Below are 16,396 nucleotides of genomic sequence, written 5' to 3'. Positions count from 1 at the left end.
CGTCACAGGGATGTACCCTCCTCCACTGTAGACATTTCTCCTGCCCCTAGAAGCACTCACAAATCTAGTCCCTACATTTCAGGTTAAATTGGCTGAGAAATCCTTCACCCAGAAATATGAACAATAAAATCATCAGATGTGATATCTATATACACAAAACTTGATAATCTTTACAAAACACAAGTGAACAATTTTCAGTTCCTAACTACCACTGTTCTTAGCTTTTGAAATGCACCAAACTTGGGTCTGGTTTCATAAAGACTGAACAGGGGTCATAAAATACAATCAAGGTAAGGCAGCAATTAACCATAGGAACAAGTGACTTCAGAGACACTGCTGTTACCCACAAATCCAGGTATACATTCAAGGTTACAAGAGAAGAAATTCAGGAGTGAAGGAGGAAAATTTCATTTAAGGCACCAGCACAACCTCAAATTTACTGTGACATTCTGCAGTAATCCTTACTTAAGCCAATTGATTTTTGTGGGTTTGATCCCATTTGACATTAAACTGATTTAAAATGCATGAGACCTTTGCACGCTTTCCCCTCTGGTGAATCATGCTTGAGCAAGCCCTTCCCATCAGCTAGGGACACAGGTGTTTGTACACATTGCACTCAGCCTGTGCTGGAAGATGACACTTCCCCAAATTTGCTCTTCCATAAGCAGGACAAGATAACCTTGATCACAGCCACATGGAAGGGGAACTATTTCTCTCATGCATGATAAAAAAATTCTCACAGAAGCTCTGCCCACAGGATGGGGAAGGAAAACCAAATCTAGAACGCAGAATTCAAAGCCAAAGACGATCATTGGAATCCATTAAGAGTTACCACATTTAAAGAACAACAGCAGGTTTGAAAACACAGCATGCACAGAGCGATTTGCACAGGAATTTCACTCCACATTAACTGATCTGCTGGTTTGTCTCAGGTGCAAGTACTGTGGTGTCAGGAAACAGCAAGTTTCTTGTAGGGCATGGAAGAGCAATGCTTGGGACAGTTACAGAAAATCTGTGACTGTGCTCTTGTACTTGCTGAGTGCAGTGTGGTAGTTCTAGCACAGCAATCCTGCTTCCCGAGGTCACAGGAGAAAGCTGGAAGCACAATGGATTAGCAGATTTTTCAGACATCAAGCTCCTCTTTATCTTCTCTTATCTCCACCCCAATCTCTGATGCTTTGTTTCAGGGTTTCTTCCTCAATAAGAGTCTCAACTGCTGCAAAGCACACACATCTCCCACAGGAAGCTGAGGGGAGAAAACGAAATTACATGGGAGCTCTCACCAAGCACCAGGGTTTCCAGCATTCAGCTTTTAAACTACTTGTGTTGGGTTAATGATAAAAGCTCCTCTGCACACCCACAAAAGAACACAGGCAGACATTGGAACGGGGGAAGCCCCAGTAACACCCTGTTGGGATGCTCTCAGGGTCATCACAGGAGAGTCACCAGCCCATCAAAGTCCACCTTTGCAAGTCTAGGGGAGCAGAGGGGCACAATGGCAGGCAAGAAGCCAATTAAAGACTCCAGGGAAGGGACACCATGTGTCTGGAAGGGAAGGGACACCTGATTGCCTGCCAGGGCTGTCCCAGGACAGCTTTAGGCCCATATCCAGGCATGAACCCCAGTGAGGTGGACACTGGGAGCAAGTCTGGATCATCTCTCACCTAAGGAGGGGTTGATTCCCAGGGCTGGGGGACACCTTATGGGATGCTGGGGATGAACATTTTGAAACTTCGCAATCTAAATTAAAATAGTCCAAACGCAGCTGAAGATTTCCAACACAACCCCCTGACTGTTACACAGTGAGGCAGCAGCATTCTTAGGGAGTCAGAAGCAAACGAGCTCTAGGGTTGGGAATGATGAGTAATTGCCTTTTACAAAATACAGTTACAGCAAGTGTTTCACTTAATGTTTAAGACACATTGGCTTAAGGCACTTCTCACAAGACCCTTGTAAACCCAGACCAAAATCCTAGATAAGCACTGAGTTTTTAAAAAGCACAGCTGTACTTACCCATAAGCTGCTCTGCTGCTAAAGACATCTTTATTTCAATCCCAGAGGGAGGTTCAAGCACTTCACCCTCCAGATTCTACAGATCTGGCATTAAAACAGACGTAGTATGTGGAAATCATTTCGTTGTTGTTTTCAAGCAAACTGGAACTTTGGTTTGTGATAACACATCAACATTTGCTTTCCAAACACAGCAACACCGCACATTTCGACTCATGGGCATGACTGCAAAGAAAAGTCTCTTCCAGCAGGTAGAGGATGTCTCAGTATTTCTGTGCCCCTGCTCTTTCAAGATGTATTTGAAACCAACACTGTTTGCACTTCACACAAATATGAGAGTAACATTACAGAAATTCTTTGACATTCTCAGTTGATTTATATTCATTTTATTATAAAATAAATACAAACCAAAGCGTTTTTACATAAATATATATATTTAAAAAAAAAAGTCTAGTACTGAGTCAATAGGGTCTGCCTAGAAGTTTTGAAGTAGCACCAACACAGACATTAGTTTTACAGAGAGGAAAAAGTACACCAAGAACCTTAAGGACACCTTCTCATCAGGGCTGAACAGAGCAATCTGGAGGACCAGATATTCTCAGGTAGACAGGGTTGTGCCTGTTCACAAACTTCTTCAGCATCCGAAACCTTTTCAGCTGAGCTTTGCAGCCTTGGCGTGATACATATTTAAAGTATTTGCAACCTAAGGAAAGAAAAAAAACCAACTCTAAATTATACCATGATACAACCAAATACAAAATGCTTTCACTGTTTAAATAATATGCAAACAGCTAAGAAACTTTTCAGTCATTAAAGGTATTAAAACCCAAGACATGCTCATTAGACACATAACTAACTGCAGCATTAAATAATCTATCCTCACTTAGCCCAGCAAACATTCTACATGCATTTAAATGCCTGTTATCTTGCAAAATACTTTTTTTCTCTTTCATTTTTGTTCTGCCAATTAGATCAGAACATGAAATTTCAGGAGTATAAAGCAGCATTTATATCACACATTAATTTATTATGCTGGATAAGGAAAAGAGAGGCTCACATAGACACCAATAAGTACTGAAACTTCATTCAAGAAAATCTGAACTGGAATGATTTTATGAGCCATCTGGAAATAAAAGGGAGATATCTGATACTACTGAAAGCAAAACAAAAAATACCCAAAGAGCTTCCAATATGAGAAATTGTTCTGTGAAATGCAGAAGAAAAAGTTATAGAAAAGCTGACAATGAAGAAGTTGCCTATCAACCAGAAGTCCAAACCAGTGCACAAGCCATTGTCTCCACACCACATTCCCATTCTCAATTTTGCAGCCGATTCTTGGCCTGATCCTCCCATTGGTTTTGACAGCATTTCAAATAATGCCACTAAAGAGGTAATGATCTTCACCTTCTTAACAAATTGCCGATGGTTTTCATTCAAGACCCTCCCTCCTCTTTTCTGCATTACAACAGCCCTGTGATCCTTAATGACCGGCTGACCCCCAGTATTGCTGAGACACTGCCTAGGCTGGCGTCCAGCAAAAAAACTCCCTGCAGTCCTCACAATATTCCCTCAGGAAGGTGTTGTGCACTTTTAGAGTTATGGTTTGAAGGTCAAAAAAGACAAATAGTATTGTGGCTGCTCAACAAGGCCAGATAAAACGATGAGACCAGTTGCCTCATTGTTAAATATCAAACCAATTTAAATACCTTTCACATTCAGCTCCAAAGACAAGAATCTCTTTTAGAAGGAAGAAACTGCATTTCTTCCAGGCAGCAGATCAGCTGCATCCCATGTTATTAGGGCTAGAACTAGACATTATTTTTGTTCTATGTAATGAAAAGAAAAAAAGAAAATGTGTACCCTTTCCCAATAGGATTCCAGCCACAAGAGCTTTTTCATATGAAAGGCTTTTATTTTCCTGCCAATTCCTTTTTGCCAAGTAACGGCTAAAATGGAAGGCTGGCCACCAGTCCTTCCTGGAGCTCCACTCTTGCTTGATCCAGTCAAGATGCTTCTCAGAGCTGGAAAAAGGTTAAACATGTTACAGAAGAGGTTAAATTGTGATGGAAAGATTAATAGGAGACACTGAATGTTACAATCAGCTTGCTACAAGTCTCCTAAATTGCCAACATAGACACACTGGCTTTATACTGAAACTAAAACACTAATACAAGCATTTTTATATAAAATTAATAATTGTTTTAATGCCTGGCAACACTTGTGAGGCTGGAAGTGATCTCTAGCAGTCTTATTAAGCTTTGGTAATAACACAGATTATGGTGTGAAATGAAGCAAGCCTTTCACTTGTGTGCCAGTTTGTCAATGGTAATATGGAAGTTTCTCCAGGTTTGTCAAAAAATGAGTGGTATGAAGGGGTTGCTTTGTCCTTAGGAAAGGTTTGTGTTACTCCAGCCATACTCAAAGACTAACTTATCCCAAACAGTTATTACTGTTAGGCAAAAACACCCTTAAACCAAGCATTTCAGCAACACAAACTCCTTCCAGCCCCTCAAGGGAACTACAAGAAACATGAAGAAGGAGTTTTTGCAAGGGTAGCTAGAGACAGGACAATGAGGAATGGCTTTAAACTGACAGGTTTAGATTAGATACTAGGAAGAAATTCTTCACTTAGATGGTGAGGCCCTGGGTCTCTTTTGCCCAATATAGTATTTGGTGAGTGGTCTCACCCTGTCCGTCTCTCAACCCATGAACACTTTGTCATGTTTTCTCTCCCCATCCAGTAGCAGAGGGGAGGGATAGAGCAGCTTTGGTGGGTGCCTGGCATCCAGCCATGGTCAGCCCACTACACTGCTCTAGTGGGAGGTGTCCCTGCCCATGGAAGGGGGGCTGGAACAAGATGATCTTTAAGGTCCCTTCCTACCCAAACTATTCTAGGATTCTACAAAACTGCAACAGGGAAGTGACATTCCAATACAGTGAACAAGATATATTTCAAGACACTCTGAAGTCATGTATGAAAGGCAAAAATGAAGGCAAAGTTAGAGCACAGAGGGTCACTGTGTCCACTGCCCAAAGGTGGAGACTTGACACATTCGTTTCAACACACTGCATCAGAGCTACTTACATTACAATTCGTTTCACCTGTCTAGCCAAACAGCTCCATGCTTTTGCATTTTCTTTCCAGCCAGCATAATCCAAGGCTGCAAAAATAACTTCTAGGCCCAGTCGACGTTTTTTTCTTTTCTCTGGAAAAAGATGAGGCTGATTAATGAATTACACAGATCAGGATGAACTCATTAGTGAGGCACAAGTGCAAGGCACAGTTCTCCATTCTGCCGCCCCCCCAAATGCTGCTGCTTTAAACCTAAATTATGTTTATTGGTATAAATTTCTTTAAAAACTCAAGACTGTTCTCATGAGTTATGAAAAGCTGGCAAATGTGTCACACATGAACTGAAAAAAAAGGTTTCAGACAAAAGGTCTATTTTTCCCCCTCCCAAAGAAAAATCATAAAATGGTTTGGGTTGGAGAGGGACCTTAAAAACCATCAAGTTCCAACCCCTGCCATGGGCAGAGACACCTTCTACTAGACCAGGTTGCTCAGAGCCCCATCCATCCCAGCACTGAACACTTGCAGGGATGGGGCATCCACAGCTTCTCTGGGCAACCTGTGCCAGGGCCTCACCACTCTGACAATCAAGAATTTCTTCCCAAATTCTCTCCTAAACCTCCCCCAGTCAGTTTAAAGCCATTAAACCTCATAATATCAGAAGAGAGAACAATCTTTATGTACATTTCACCAATCTGTTGACCTGCTGGGACATATCAAGCCACAAGAAGACAGACAGCTTGGAATACAATTGATCAGCATGGGGAAAAATATTCTTCAAATTGGAAGACTTTTCTACCAGTTTGGAGATAATGCTCCCTTAAAGAGAAGGAAAATTTTGTTGTTTGATCAGCAACAATGAACTAAAGAATAGATGTATTCCAAGAAAAATCAGAATAAATAAAACAGAGATCCCAAAAAGGGAATGGAGACCTTAGAATTTGGAGTAGGGTACCTAAAAAAAGTTTTGAGATCCTGCCTGGGCCTTACAATGGTTTGCTTTGCTCAGCCTTTAAAATGAGAAAGGCATTTATTTACACATGTTTGTAAATGACTGTTTATACATCCAACTAAGAGGTTATGGTGATTGGAAAATTGGAATTTGAGTTCATTTTTGGGGATTATTTCTTAAGAAACAAAACTACTTTCAATAGCAGAAAGAAGGCTGTAGGATAATCCAGAATAGTTTGCTGAAAGTAAAGTAGTAGCATAAATGAAATGAACAAAGGTAAAGACTTACTTGATTTTTGAAGCATGGTATTAAAATCTATCATTAGTTCATGTGAGGGAACAATATCATGCAAGATCTGAAAAATAAAAGACAAAACCCAGATAGGTTATTTTAATGTGAAAGCCTTTGAAGACTTCTATCTGACCAAGAAAAGCAGAGGCTTCAGAGCTTTGGGTGCTTTTAGTTCAGAAAAATTAAGCAATCTGGTACTTTGGTGCCTTGATATAAAGAATGGATCTCTAGGTTCATTTTGCACATCTGTGACACCATGGATAAACACCTTGATGGCTGCTGACAAACAAATACAGCATTCTGAAGGAGCAGTCAAAATCCATATCCAGTGTCCCCTTTTGTGAAGGCAATGTCCTTTTCTCCCTAGGACAGTTCTAGCTCTCCTGTCCACTGCTCTGTGCATTGGATCAGTTTCTGGACTTACAAACCACTTCTATGATTTATCTCTCTTTTGTAAGAGACTCATGTCTAAAGCCACCGCTAAAATGCATCCAGGAGAACTTCAAACGAATCTGCTACAGTTTCTACGTCTAAACCAGACAAAACAGCCTTACAAACCTGTTTTTAAACAACATGCTACCAAAAGCACATTAGTGCCATCCAGTGGCAAAACATGGTTTGAAAGCAGTACCAAGGGCAAGGAAAGCAGGAATTTAAAAGCTTTACCCAACTAGGTCTTGTCTGCCAACAATCAGCAGACATTAGATTTTAGCTTTAATGCACAGCTCCTTGAAAAAAAGCAAAGAAACTAATTGCTAGAACGGATCAATATGTGAAAGAGCAGGCAGTTAATGATTTGTACAATATTGTAAAGATCAAACAGTAAGAGAATCAATGCATGCTATGCACAAGACTGCTGATACAGACTTCTGGAATCACGTGAACATGATCGCTGAGCTTGCTTACTGACTTTAAGTGATAGGATATTCCAGTTAAAGGCAAAACAAGAACTGGAATTCAAGGACAGTAAAGGATTCTGCTCCCTCCCACTAACTTCCCTCTAACCCTCTACTTCCCACAAAGAACACAACAGGATAAGTAATGTAATAGAGCTCAAGCAAGCTGTCAGACCACCACATGACTGAAACAGACTGTATCTCCTAAGGGATACCTACCTTCAGTGCAGATATGAGGGATTTCTTCGGTTCACGCTGCCTCTTGAGGAACTGATAGAGGTAGACATGAGCATTGGGGTTAGCAGGGAACTTGGAGTTGTAGGCATATTCATTTAACACCTGGCGGGCCTCGTTGTGGTCTCCATAGAACTCCAACAACTGGAATTTAAGTCTGCCATTAGTTTGTCAGATACAGGCAACCAAACAATAATTTGGGACTGCCACAGAGCCATCCAATAGCACAGTCTGTATCTAAGAGCACGTAGGATAATGCATATTAGATAATTAGATACCTGCCTGTCTTAATTTTACTGGCTGCTCTCAGCACAGAGAGAAAAGAATTCACACACAGCAGCTACTCTGGGAGAAAATGCCTTAACCCTTTTTAATTATCAAAGGATTACCATCACTTGCTCACTGGAAAGAGATGCCAAAGGCACCTGCCCTATCTCTAAAGACAGAACTTGGCAGATGACAGCACCAAGGAAAATTCTTAAGACGTGCTTAGAGAAGTCAAAGCTTTTCAGCGTTTACAAAAAGTAAAAGATCTCTTTAAAATTATTAATTCTTAGTTACAAATCCTAAGTAAGTATTTCAAAAACCCAAACCAAAACACAGAGGGGCTGCATATTTGGGATCTCTAACATTTTGTGTATCCAGAGAAAACATTGCCCTGCCAAAAATCAGAGAAAGTGTTTTCAGGAATTTAAACTAAAGCAGCTATGCTCCAATTTCTGCAGCACCACAGAAACAAAACATGTAAGCTGTTTGTCTATTTCTTTTTCTTGACAATGCACAGACAAAAGCTCTTTTTGTACTCTGCTCAGGCTCTGCAGCTCTACCAGGAGAACACTGTGCTCTACATCAAAGCCAGTGACTTGCACATACAAACGTGTTGCTTTTGAAATACTTTGTTTTCACTCACACACAAAGAAAATAATCTGCACATGGGCATCTTAATGAAAATTAGACAGGGAAACAAACACAAAAGGAAGCCATCCGTAAAACATGCCCTTACATCCACATAGCATTTCACAAAGATGTCCCAGACTCCAGGTATTTTAATAATCTCTTTCAAGTTCACTGCTGCCTTCCGAAAGTAACCATGCATTTCCTGCTCCACAGCCAAGTCTGAAAATCCATCCTCACCTACCAAAACACAAAGGAAGGTCACAAAGTTATTAAACTCTGCCAAGCACATGGATCTTGAAGTGCTGCACCTAAGGGATGATCACATTTTGCTAAGCAAGGACTCCAGTCAGAGAACTTTTAAGAAAAGACTCCTTGGTATTGAAACAAGAAATTTTCCTGTTCCTCATTGAAATTCATAATCAATTTCAACTCATGAAGCACAATGTGTTGTTCTCCAAGAGAAGATGCTACCAGCACAAGGTCCATAATCCAAATTCAACATCTGTTTTTTCAGAGAAACAGAAGATCTAGTGTAAGTGATGAAACACTGACAGTAGGTATATCTAGAACCAGATGTGACACGTGTAGCAACTTCCACATCTTTAAGGAAACTGAAATTCAAACACAACTGTTGAGGGCTTTGCTATCACTCAGCATTCCAGCAATCAAGCACTTGCACACCTATTAAGCTTTAAGGGAATGCATTCCTTTGATCATGATTTTAGGTGATGCTGGCTTGACATGGGGAGAAAGAGCTTCAGAAGAGCATTTCAGGGCACTTCAGAAAGTGCTGTTTTGGAACCATCATCACTGCTGACACAGAATTCTGTACCAGCCACACCAGCACACACTGAAGTCTAGTAAAGGAAAAGGTGCCATTGCAAACCATGGCATCTACATGAGCAAGCTGAAGCTATGGCTCAATCCAAAAAACACTTACCATTCTCTAACAGGATGTTTTTCTGCTTAGACCAGTTGTAGTAGTCCAAGAGCCCCCTGTAAGCCTGAACCAGCTTCATTTCCTTATCCTGAATGGCTGTTTGCTCTCCAAACCTCCAGCTTTCTGCTAGGGACAGGTTCTGGTAGGCTTCATCTATTTGCCCATCACAGAGGAGATGAAAGACATGCTCCAAGCAGACCTGCAACCCAAACAGTCCAAACCACAGCATTTCACACTCAAACACAGAGATTCTCAGCAATACAGCAATGTACATGTGCAGAGAAAGAGGAGACTTACTGACACGCATAAAAAATATTGCAGACACAGGTAATGAAGAATTTAAATTATTTGTGTTGTCTCAAAAACCTGCTTGTCTTTAACAAGTGCTGTGCCTGTTTCAGAAGATCTAAAAATGACCTGAGGAAACCCAGCTGGGCTGCATTTGCTGATTTTTCAGAGCATCTGAAAGAGGGATGCCCTACCACCCTACCATGTTGATTGGGCATTATTTGATAGAAGCCTAAACCTTCAGTCAGCTCCAGAAAACCCTTGTGTGGAACTTCTTCTGAGGACCTTTAACAACAGAATAAAAGACAGAAGCACCATCCCAAGTGAGAAACAGCCAAGAAAACCAAAACAGTATAGGTTTGAGTGAACCACCACAGGAAAAAAAAAAAACATAAAAAAACCCTTACAGCTATGTGACACAGGTGTGCACAACATGCAGTTTTATAATCAAATTAGCTACTCAAAAAGTGAGAGGGTAATGAGGCAAAATTTAAGTACAAATGTTTAGTCAGAAGCACAGTGGTCAAATTAAAGGCTGGAAATAAAACTTAGCAGGTAATTATTTATATTTACATGTCATTAAGACATGCATGAAAATGACTTTGACTGTTTCAAATTCATATTAAAAGTTTAATTAAAGGGTTTTTAAGCACTTCTAAGGACTGAGACCATGCATCTGTGATCAAAGATACTGACCAAATGAGAGAAGGTTAGGAATAAAACGACCTTCAAATATCATGCAATTGATAATTCAAACATCTGGTTTGAATGTTTTTGACACTAATGTCAGTAGTACATTTCAAAAGATATTTGGAAATTAATATTCAAGTAAGTGTCCAGGTAAATGTGAAAAATCATCAGGGCTGCTTTAAGCACACTCACCTTCAAGTACCTTTTTACTCCTAAAGTTTTCATCTGTTCCATGAAACAGTTGAACTCTTTCATGCTGCTTTGGGAATGATGCCACAAAATTTCAGTTCCTACTCTCCAAATCATCTATTAATGGGGAGAAAGAAAATCAAAACCAATCAAAATCAAACAAAAATGGCAACAGACATCATATACAGTCTTATTAAACTTATAGTCACTGTAGGACATGAAAAATGTACATTTGAACTGCAAATAAAAAAATACTACAAAGCATTAACTACATTTATAGTAACCTACCTACTCATCCAGTGGGACTTGTAGAGTCATTCAGTAGGTGGTTGAATTGCTCACTATAAATGCAGCACTCCACAAGAGCTTATGAAAAGTGCATGCCAGAGGGTTCCTCCTCCCTTCACTGAAAAATTATGTCCTTCTTTGATATGACCCCACTAAGACACTAGGTATGCACAACTCTTTGAACTCAATAGCAAAGATTATTTCCAAGTTGATGTGGCTCCCCAGCTGCATGCACTTGTTTCCAAGGTCTGCAAGCTAGCCATATTCAAGTACTCCATTTATATAAAAGCTCTGATTCTTCTCCTTCCACCTGCTTCCATCTCAACACCTGAAAGGAGATTTGCAGCTGCTGGAAGAGCTGGTAACAACCTAAATAAACCACCAACTTGCAAACAGATTCTGACCTATGGCATGCCAGAACCAAAAACATTTACTGCTTTTCCATTTTAGAAGACTACTTGGACTTCTCATAGATCCACTGCTGAACTTATACCAAGCCAAGTTTTCTTTTGTTGTGTCAAGAATCTATAAATAAAAATCAAGCCTGTGATTAGCTAATTAAGACAGATGTTGGTCCTGAAGTACACAGATGCTGCTTTGCAAATATTTTTTCAACTGCAAAAGAACCCAGATAAGGAACATGGACTTACCTCTGATGGACCAATGTGCTCTCTGGAATAGTCCTTCTCTAGCGACTCAACATAGCACGTCAGGAACTCTGCAGCCCTTTTCCACTGCTTTTGGAGCAAGGCATCCTGAATGAAACTTAAACATGCTTCCTTGCTCTCCTTGAAGTTTAACTTGTGTTCATTGGAAGATACTAAACAAATAAACAAAAATGAACTGAGCCCACAGCTGTCACAGCCCTTATTCAGAGAGCCACATGCTCTCCATTTCAGTCTTTCTTGTATGGACACTACAAGAAAGTCATCTTGTCAAGAGAGTCATCTTAGGCTCTGTGGTTTTGAAGATAAACACACCTGTTAATCCACAGGGAAGCAAGACTATGGGAAAAGCTGGAAATGTGATATGAAATGACATTTTCCATAAGCAGCACACAGCTGTGCTTGCAATTGCCATTCATTTGAAACAGTGAATAGCCAATAATGCCACGCTACTGCCCCACTAGAATCAGGGAGCCATGGTGCTTTGATAACTTCACAGTATGTTTTGTCATATTTTGGGGACTACTCTCTTCACTTATTAATCATCACCTAAGTTTGTGATCCCACAGTGCTGCAGATTTGCATGTACACAAACAAACAGACCATGCCAGTACCAAAGGCTAAGCAATTCCCACAAAGATAAATGTAGAGAGTTATTCTCATTTGAGTGCAAGGCTGCAAAGAGGCCACTTGGCCTTTTTATTTCAATAATAGTTCAATTTATACTGAAACCAGCATGAAACTGAAACTTCATTCCCATGAAGTCTGTTTAAAGCTCATGGCTATATGACCCTACAACAATGCTCATACATAAGAAGCCACCTGAAGGCACATGAAGAGCTCACCAAGACACCTCCTACCTGGATGCTGTAGGCAAAGGAGCAACTCAAACAATGGCTAAGCCAGACAGAACCATTAGGGTTGGAAGGGATCACTCAGTCCAAGCCCCAGCCAAGGCAGGGTTACCTGGAGCAGGCGACACAGGAACGTGTCCAGGTGGGAGTTGAAAGTTTCCAGAGAAGGAGGCTCCAAAAACTCCCTGGGCAGCTGTTCCAGTGCCCTGTCACCCTCAATATAAAAATCTCCCTCAAGCTGAGGAGAAACTTCTAGTGCTTTAGTTCATGGCCACTGCACCATGTCCTGTTGCTGGGCACCACTGAAAAGTCAGGCATCATCCCCTCGGCACCTGCTTTTGAGATATCTGTATGCATTAATGAAATCCCCCCTCAGTCTTCTCCAGACTACAGAGGCCCAGCTCCCTCAGTCTCTCCTCATAGGAGATGCTCCAGACCCCGAATCATCCTTGGTGCCCTCCGCTGGATTCTCTCCAGGAGCTCCATGTTTCTCCTGTCCTGAGGAGCCCAAACTGGGCAGAGCATTCCAGATGTGCCTCACCAGGGCTGAGCACAGGGGCAGGATCACCTCCCTCGACCTGCTGGCAATGCTCTTCCTAATGATACCATGGGCCCCCCTGCCCGCAGGGGCACATCGCTGGCGTATAACGTAACTACGGCTATTTCGGACCTCTTTCCCGGCGCCAGCGGACGATTTGGCGGACGGGAGCTGAAACTCGGTGCCACCATTCCCACGGCAGCACGAAGGAGTTCACACCGAGAACGCACAAACGCTCCGCCCTTACCCGGCTGCGGCGGCAGGAAGGGCAGGTGCAGGGACGGCTGCAAGGCCGCCTGAGCGGCGGGGCTCCTCCTCCTCCTTCTTCTCTTCCCCGCCACCACCACTGTCGGCGCCTCCTCATCCTCCTCCTCCAGGAAGCTGTCCATGGCGCCGCGGGCAGCCGGGCTCCGACCTCACCTTGCAGCTCGTGGGGCCGAGCCGGCCGGGCCGCCCCCTCCCGGCGGCGCCTCCCCGCGGGAGCCGGGGCGGGAGGTCCCGGCAGGCGCCGCGGCCCGGGAGGCGCGGGGCGGGAGCGGCGCCTGCGCGCTGAGGGCGGGCGGCGCGACCGCCATGAGGGGAGAGCGGGCGCGGAGTTCCGCTGTGATTCCCCGTTTCCCTCTGCGCGTGGAACGGGGAAATGAGGGATGCCGGCCAAGCGTGGAGCACGGCGGGTAGCTGGGTGTGTGCAGCGGTGTGGCAGAGAGGTGTTTATTATTCGGTGTTCCACAATCAGAGCATGACTAGAGCCGTGGCTAACGCACTGGTTACTCTAAATTAGTGAGGTCCTCCTGTCGCTCCTTCCATTAGCTGTATTGCTGCCTCCCTCTTCCTTTGTAACTCATAACGCTCTACACAAGGCAAAGATTCCGAATTAAAATCCTGTGCATTGCAGAGCAATAATGTTACCTGTGCTCCCGCAGAGTACCTGGGAATCCATCTGGTTTATACAAATTTGTGCCGGAACTTTTCTTTAAACCACTTTGGAACTGAGTTTGCCCTGGACTGTTTTGATGTGTATAAAGTCCAGTTTACCGCGTAAGATCTCACAGAGGTTTGTTGGTTTTGGGTTTTGGGGCTTTTTCTTTTTTTCCAAAACTGCCCTGGCATGGGAGGGTGAGTAAATAACAAACGGGTTCAGATTAGAGGTTTGTGTGATGCAGTGTCCTGGTTCAGCTGTGATCAATAACCAGTGTCGGGAATAGTGCAAGGCAGAACAGTTGTTTGCAGCATTTAAACATCAATATCATACCTTACTATGGTATTTAATAAATCAATGTGGGGATAACAGAAGTCTCCCTTTGCTTTTCCTTTTATTTTTAATCCTGTGTTCTTCCAATAACGGCCAGCATTTCAGTTCATAAGTATTGTTATTAATGGATAATTAACTTAACTTGACTGATGACAATAAACTTACACAGCCACACATCTTTATCAGTGTCATCTTCTTTGACTGTCCTTTATAATTTGTACCTTGTGCGAGTGCCTCGCTGATCACTGGTGTTCCCCAAGTTTGATGTCACTTCTACAACACTCCTGATCTTCTGCTAGTTCAGTATTCTAATGTCAGAATCCAACATATGCCCCTTTTTTTGGTAAAAGTTCTCACGTTTGCATGCAAGGACATTTACTTTTGGCTTGTTATTTTTATTTTCCTGTGTCGTACATAAGTGAGTGTTTCCTGATCCTTAGGTAAACTTAGCTAACTGATCTTGTTAATGGGTATCAGCTACTTTAGTAGATATTTTAATGCAGAAGAGATAGGAGAACTGCTTTGTAAGAGTAGATAAATGTAAGATACCTCATGTACAGCGGGACTACATTCATAGCTGAATACATGTTTCCAAGATTGGGGTTGAAGACTGGAAGAAAATTTTGCCTGAAATATCTTAATTGAACCAAATGAACTATTTTTCTTTTCTTTCATACATTGAGGAAAGCTGGGTATGTTAATAAGTGGCTACTACATTATTACCCTGAAATACTTGAAATGGTAGGAAATACTTGACAGTTGCAGTAGTAAACTTGTGTGTATGTATCAACTGCAAGCTACTCGTTATGGCACAATAAATGCAGTGACTTATGCAAGAAGTATGTGATCTTGTTTTTCTTCACATCTCCCTTTCTTGCCCTTGTCTTTACAACCAGACACCATTACCTTTTATCTTGGTCTTTGATAAAGCAAAGATTGATAATTTTTACTGATGGAAAACAACCATACAGCTCTTTCTTCACAAGAAATTGGACCTAATAATGTGGGCATTACACAACAGGAGATATTAATGTTGAGGAATGAATGCTTATCTTTCACTCATACAGTTATCATAAAATGTGACTTGAATGTATTTACTTCCATATTGTAAATTGTGACAAAGTTCTAGATTTTCTGAGTTAGGCTTTCTTAGAGCTTTTAATCAGCCAATATCAGGCAAATAGGTATCACCTTATTTTCTAAGATGTGAAACACAAAAATGTCAACAAAATTGCAGGAGAGCTACAGCCACTATACTGCACTAGGCCTGGAGAACCCACATGAGCAGTGGGTGAAGGAATTATTGCATTCCTGTAGCATGTGGGTCCTGGGGGTACACAGGACTGTAAGAAATGCCAAGCTGTCCATGGGATGCTGGGCAAAGAGGTACCAGTACCTGTTTCTACCTTGACACTTTTCCACAGTGTAATTAAAGTATTAAACTGCTCTAGGTGGGGGCTGAAAATGAAACACATATTTTTCAGAGATTACACAGGAGTAACTAAGCCTGGATCTAAGGCCTTGTACAATGAGACTGTGGAAATGAGAGTCTGGAGGAATAATCAATAGGCATGAGGATGCAAGAGGAATACATGCAATTTGCAACAGTGATTGCTAACTCTTGAGATGTAGCATTTAAAAGGGCTCTTTAAAAGCTCTTGAAAAAACCCTCTGCTGCTTTGACAAACACAAAAAAACCCCCCCAAACTGTTCACCTTGACTAGCAGTTCTGTGAGTGCCTATTCATTTTGGGAGCAGCTTCAGAATTTGCTCTGGAATGTAGAAAAAAAAAATTTGGTCATTTGATTCACCAGCAAGAGAATTCTCTTATGTTCACCAGCTCTTTCTCAGCTGCATCTTTTATTCTCTTTGTCTACTCAGGCTACTGTGCTGAACAAATAACATGGATCTGAAAAAGAGAAAGGGAAGTTTTCTTCATCTGCATTGACTTCTCCAGTCATTTTGCCATTTTAGATCTCTAAGGCAGTATTAAGGTGATGGATGTGACGAAAAGGCAATGGTAAGTGCAGGCACACTTGTGAGGAGCACATCTTTCGCCTTGCAAACACTCAAGAGTTAAAATGTGCCAACAAGTGGAATCTGCGGCTAGAGAAGGGCGAGGATGGGCCTGTCGGGGAACCCTGCGCTTTCGGAAGCTCGCTGTGAAACCCAGCACTTTCCCCAGCGGGATCACGGGTGAATGAACTCCTCCGCCCGCTGCACCGCAGGTGTAACCTCAAACTCTCGGAGGTCACCGGGGAAGTGGCGGCTGCTCCTCTCCAGCAGAGATAAGAACTGCTCGGCGGCGCAGGAGGGAGAGCAGCCAAGTGCATGTTCGGGTC

The 16,396-nt window shown here is 42.2% G+C and overlaps 1 protein-coding gene across 1 annotated transcript; it reads right to left on the bottom strand.

Annotated features, from left to right (window-relative positions):
* Positions 1-2,380: 2,380 nt before the first annotated feature.
* TAF1A (TATA-box binding protein associated factor, RNA polymerase I subunit A) lies at positions 2,381-13,289 on the bottom strand. The gene is made up of 10 exons (XM_066178213.1): positions 13,050-13,289; positions 11,396-11,565; positions 10,461-10,574; positions 9,291-9,489; positions 8,457-8,587; positions 7,439-7,597; positions 6,321-6,387; positions 5,096-5,216; positions 3,871-4,031; positions 2,381-2,713 (listed from the first exon to the last, which is right to left on the bottom strand). The coding sequence occupies exons 1-10, from the start codon at positions 13,189-13,191 to the stop codon at positions 2,571-2,573; spliced, it is 1,407 nt and encodes a 468-aa protein (XP_066034310.1). The 5' UTR covers positions 13,192-13,289; the 3' UTR covers positions 2,381-2,570.
* Positions 13,290-16,396: the final 3,107 nt, after the last annotated feature.

This window comes from Chamaea fasciata, unplaced genomic scaffold (genome assembly GCF_029207755.1).
Source record: "Chamaea fasciata isolate MVZ Bird 193981 ecotype frontalis unplaced genomic scaffold, bChaFas1.0.hap1 SCAF_3, whole genome shotgun sequence".
NCBI classification, from domain to species: Eukaryota; Metazoa; Chordata; class Aves; order Passeriformes; family Sylviidae; genus Chamaea; species Chamaea fasciata.
The sequence above is the reverse complement of the archived record's forward strand: the minus strand, read 5'-3'. Positions and strand labels throughout refer to the sequence as shown.

Coding starts and splice junctions, on each gene's coding strand:
- TAF1A (XM_066178213.1), bottom strand. CDS start 13,191: ATGGACAGCTTCCTGGAGGAGGAGGATGAGGAGGCGCCGACAGTGGTG. Junction 7,598..8,456: donor TTGTGAAATGCTATGTGGAT/GTAAGGGCATGT, acceptor CTTAAATTCCAG/TTGTTGGAGTTCTATGGAGA. Junction 2,714..3,870: donor TGGAATCCTATTGGGAAAGG/GTACACATTTTC, acceptor TTCTTTCCTTAG/GTTGCAAATACTTTAAATAT.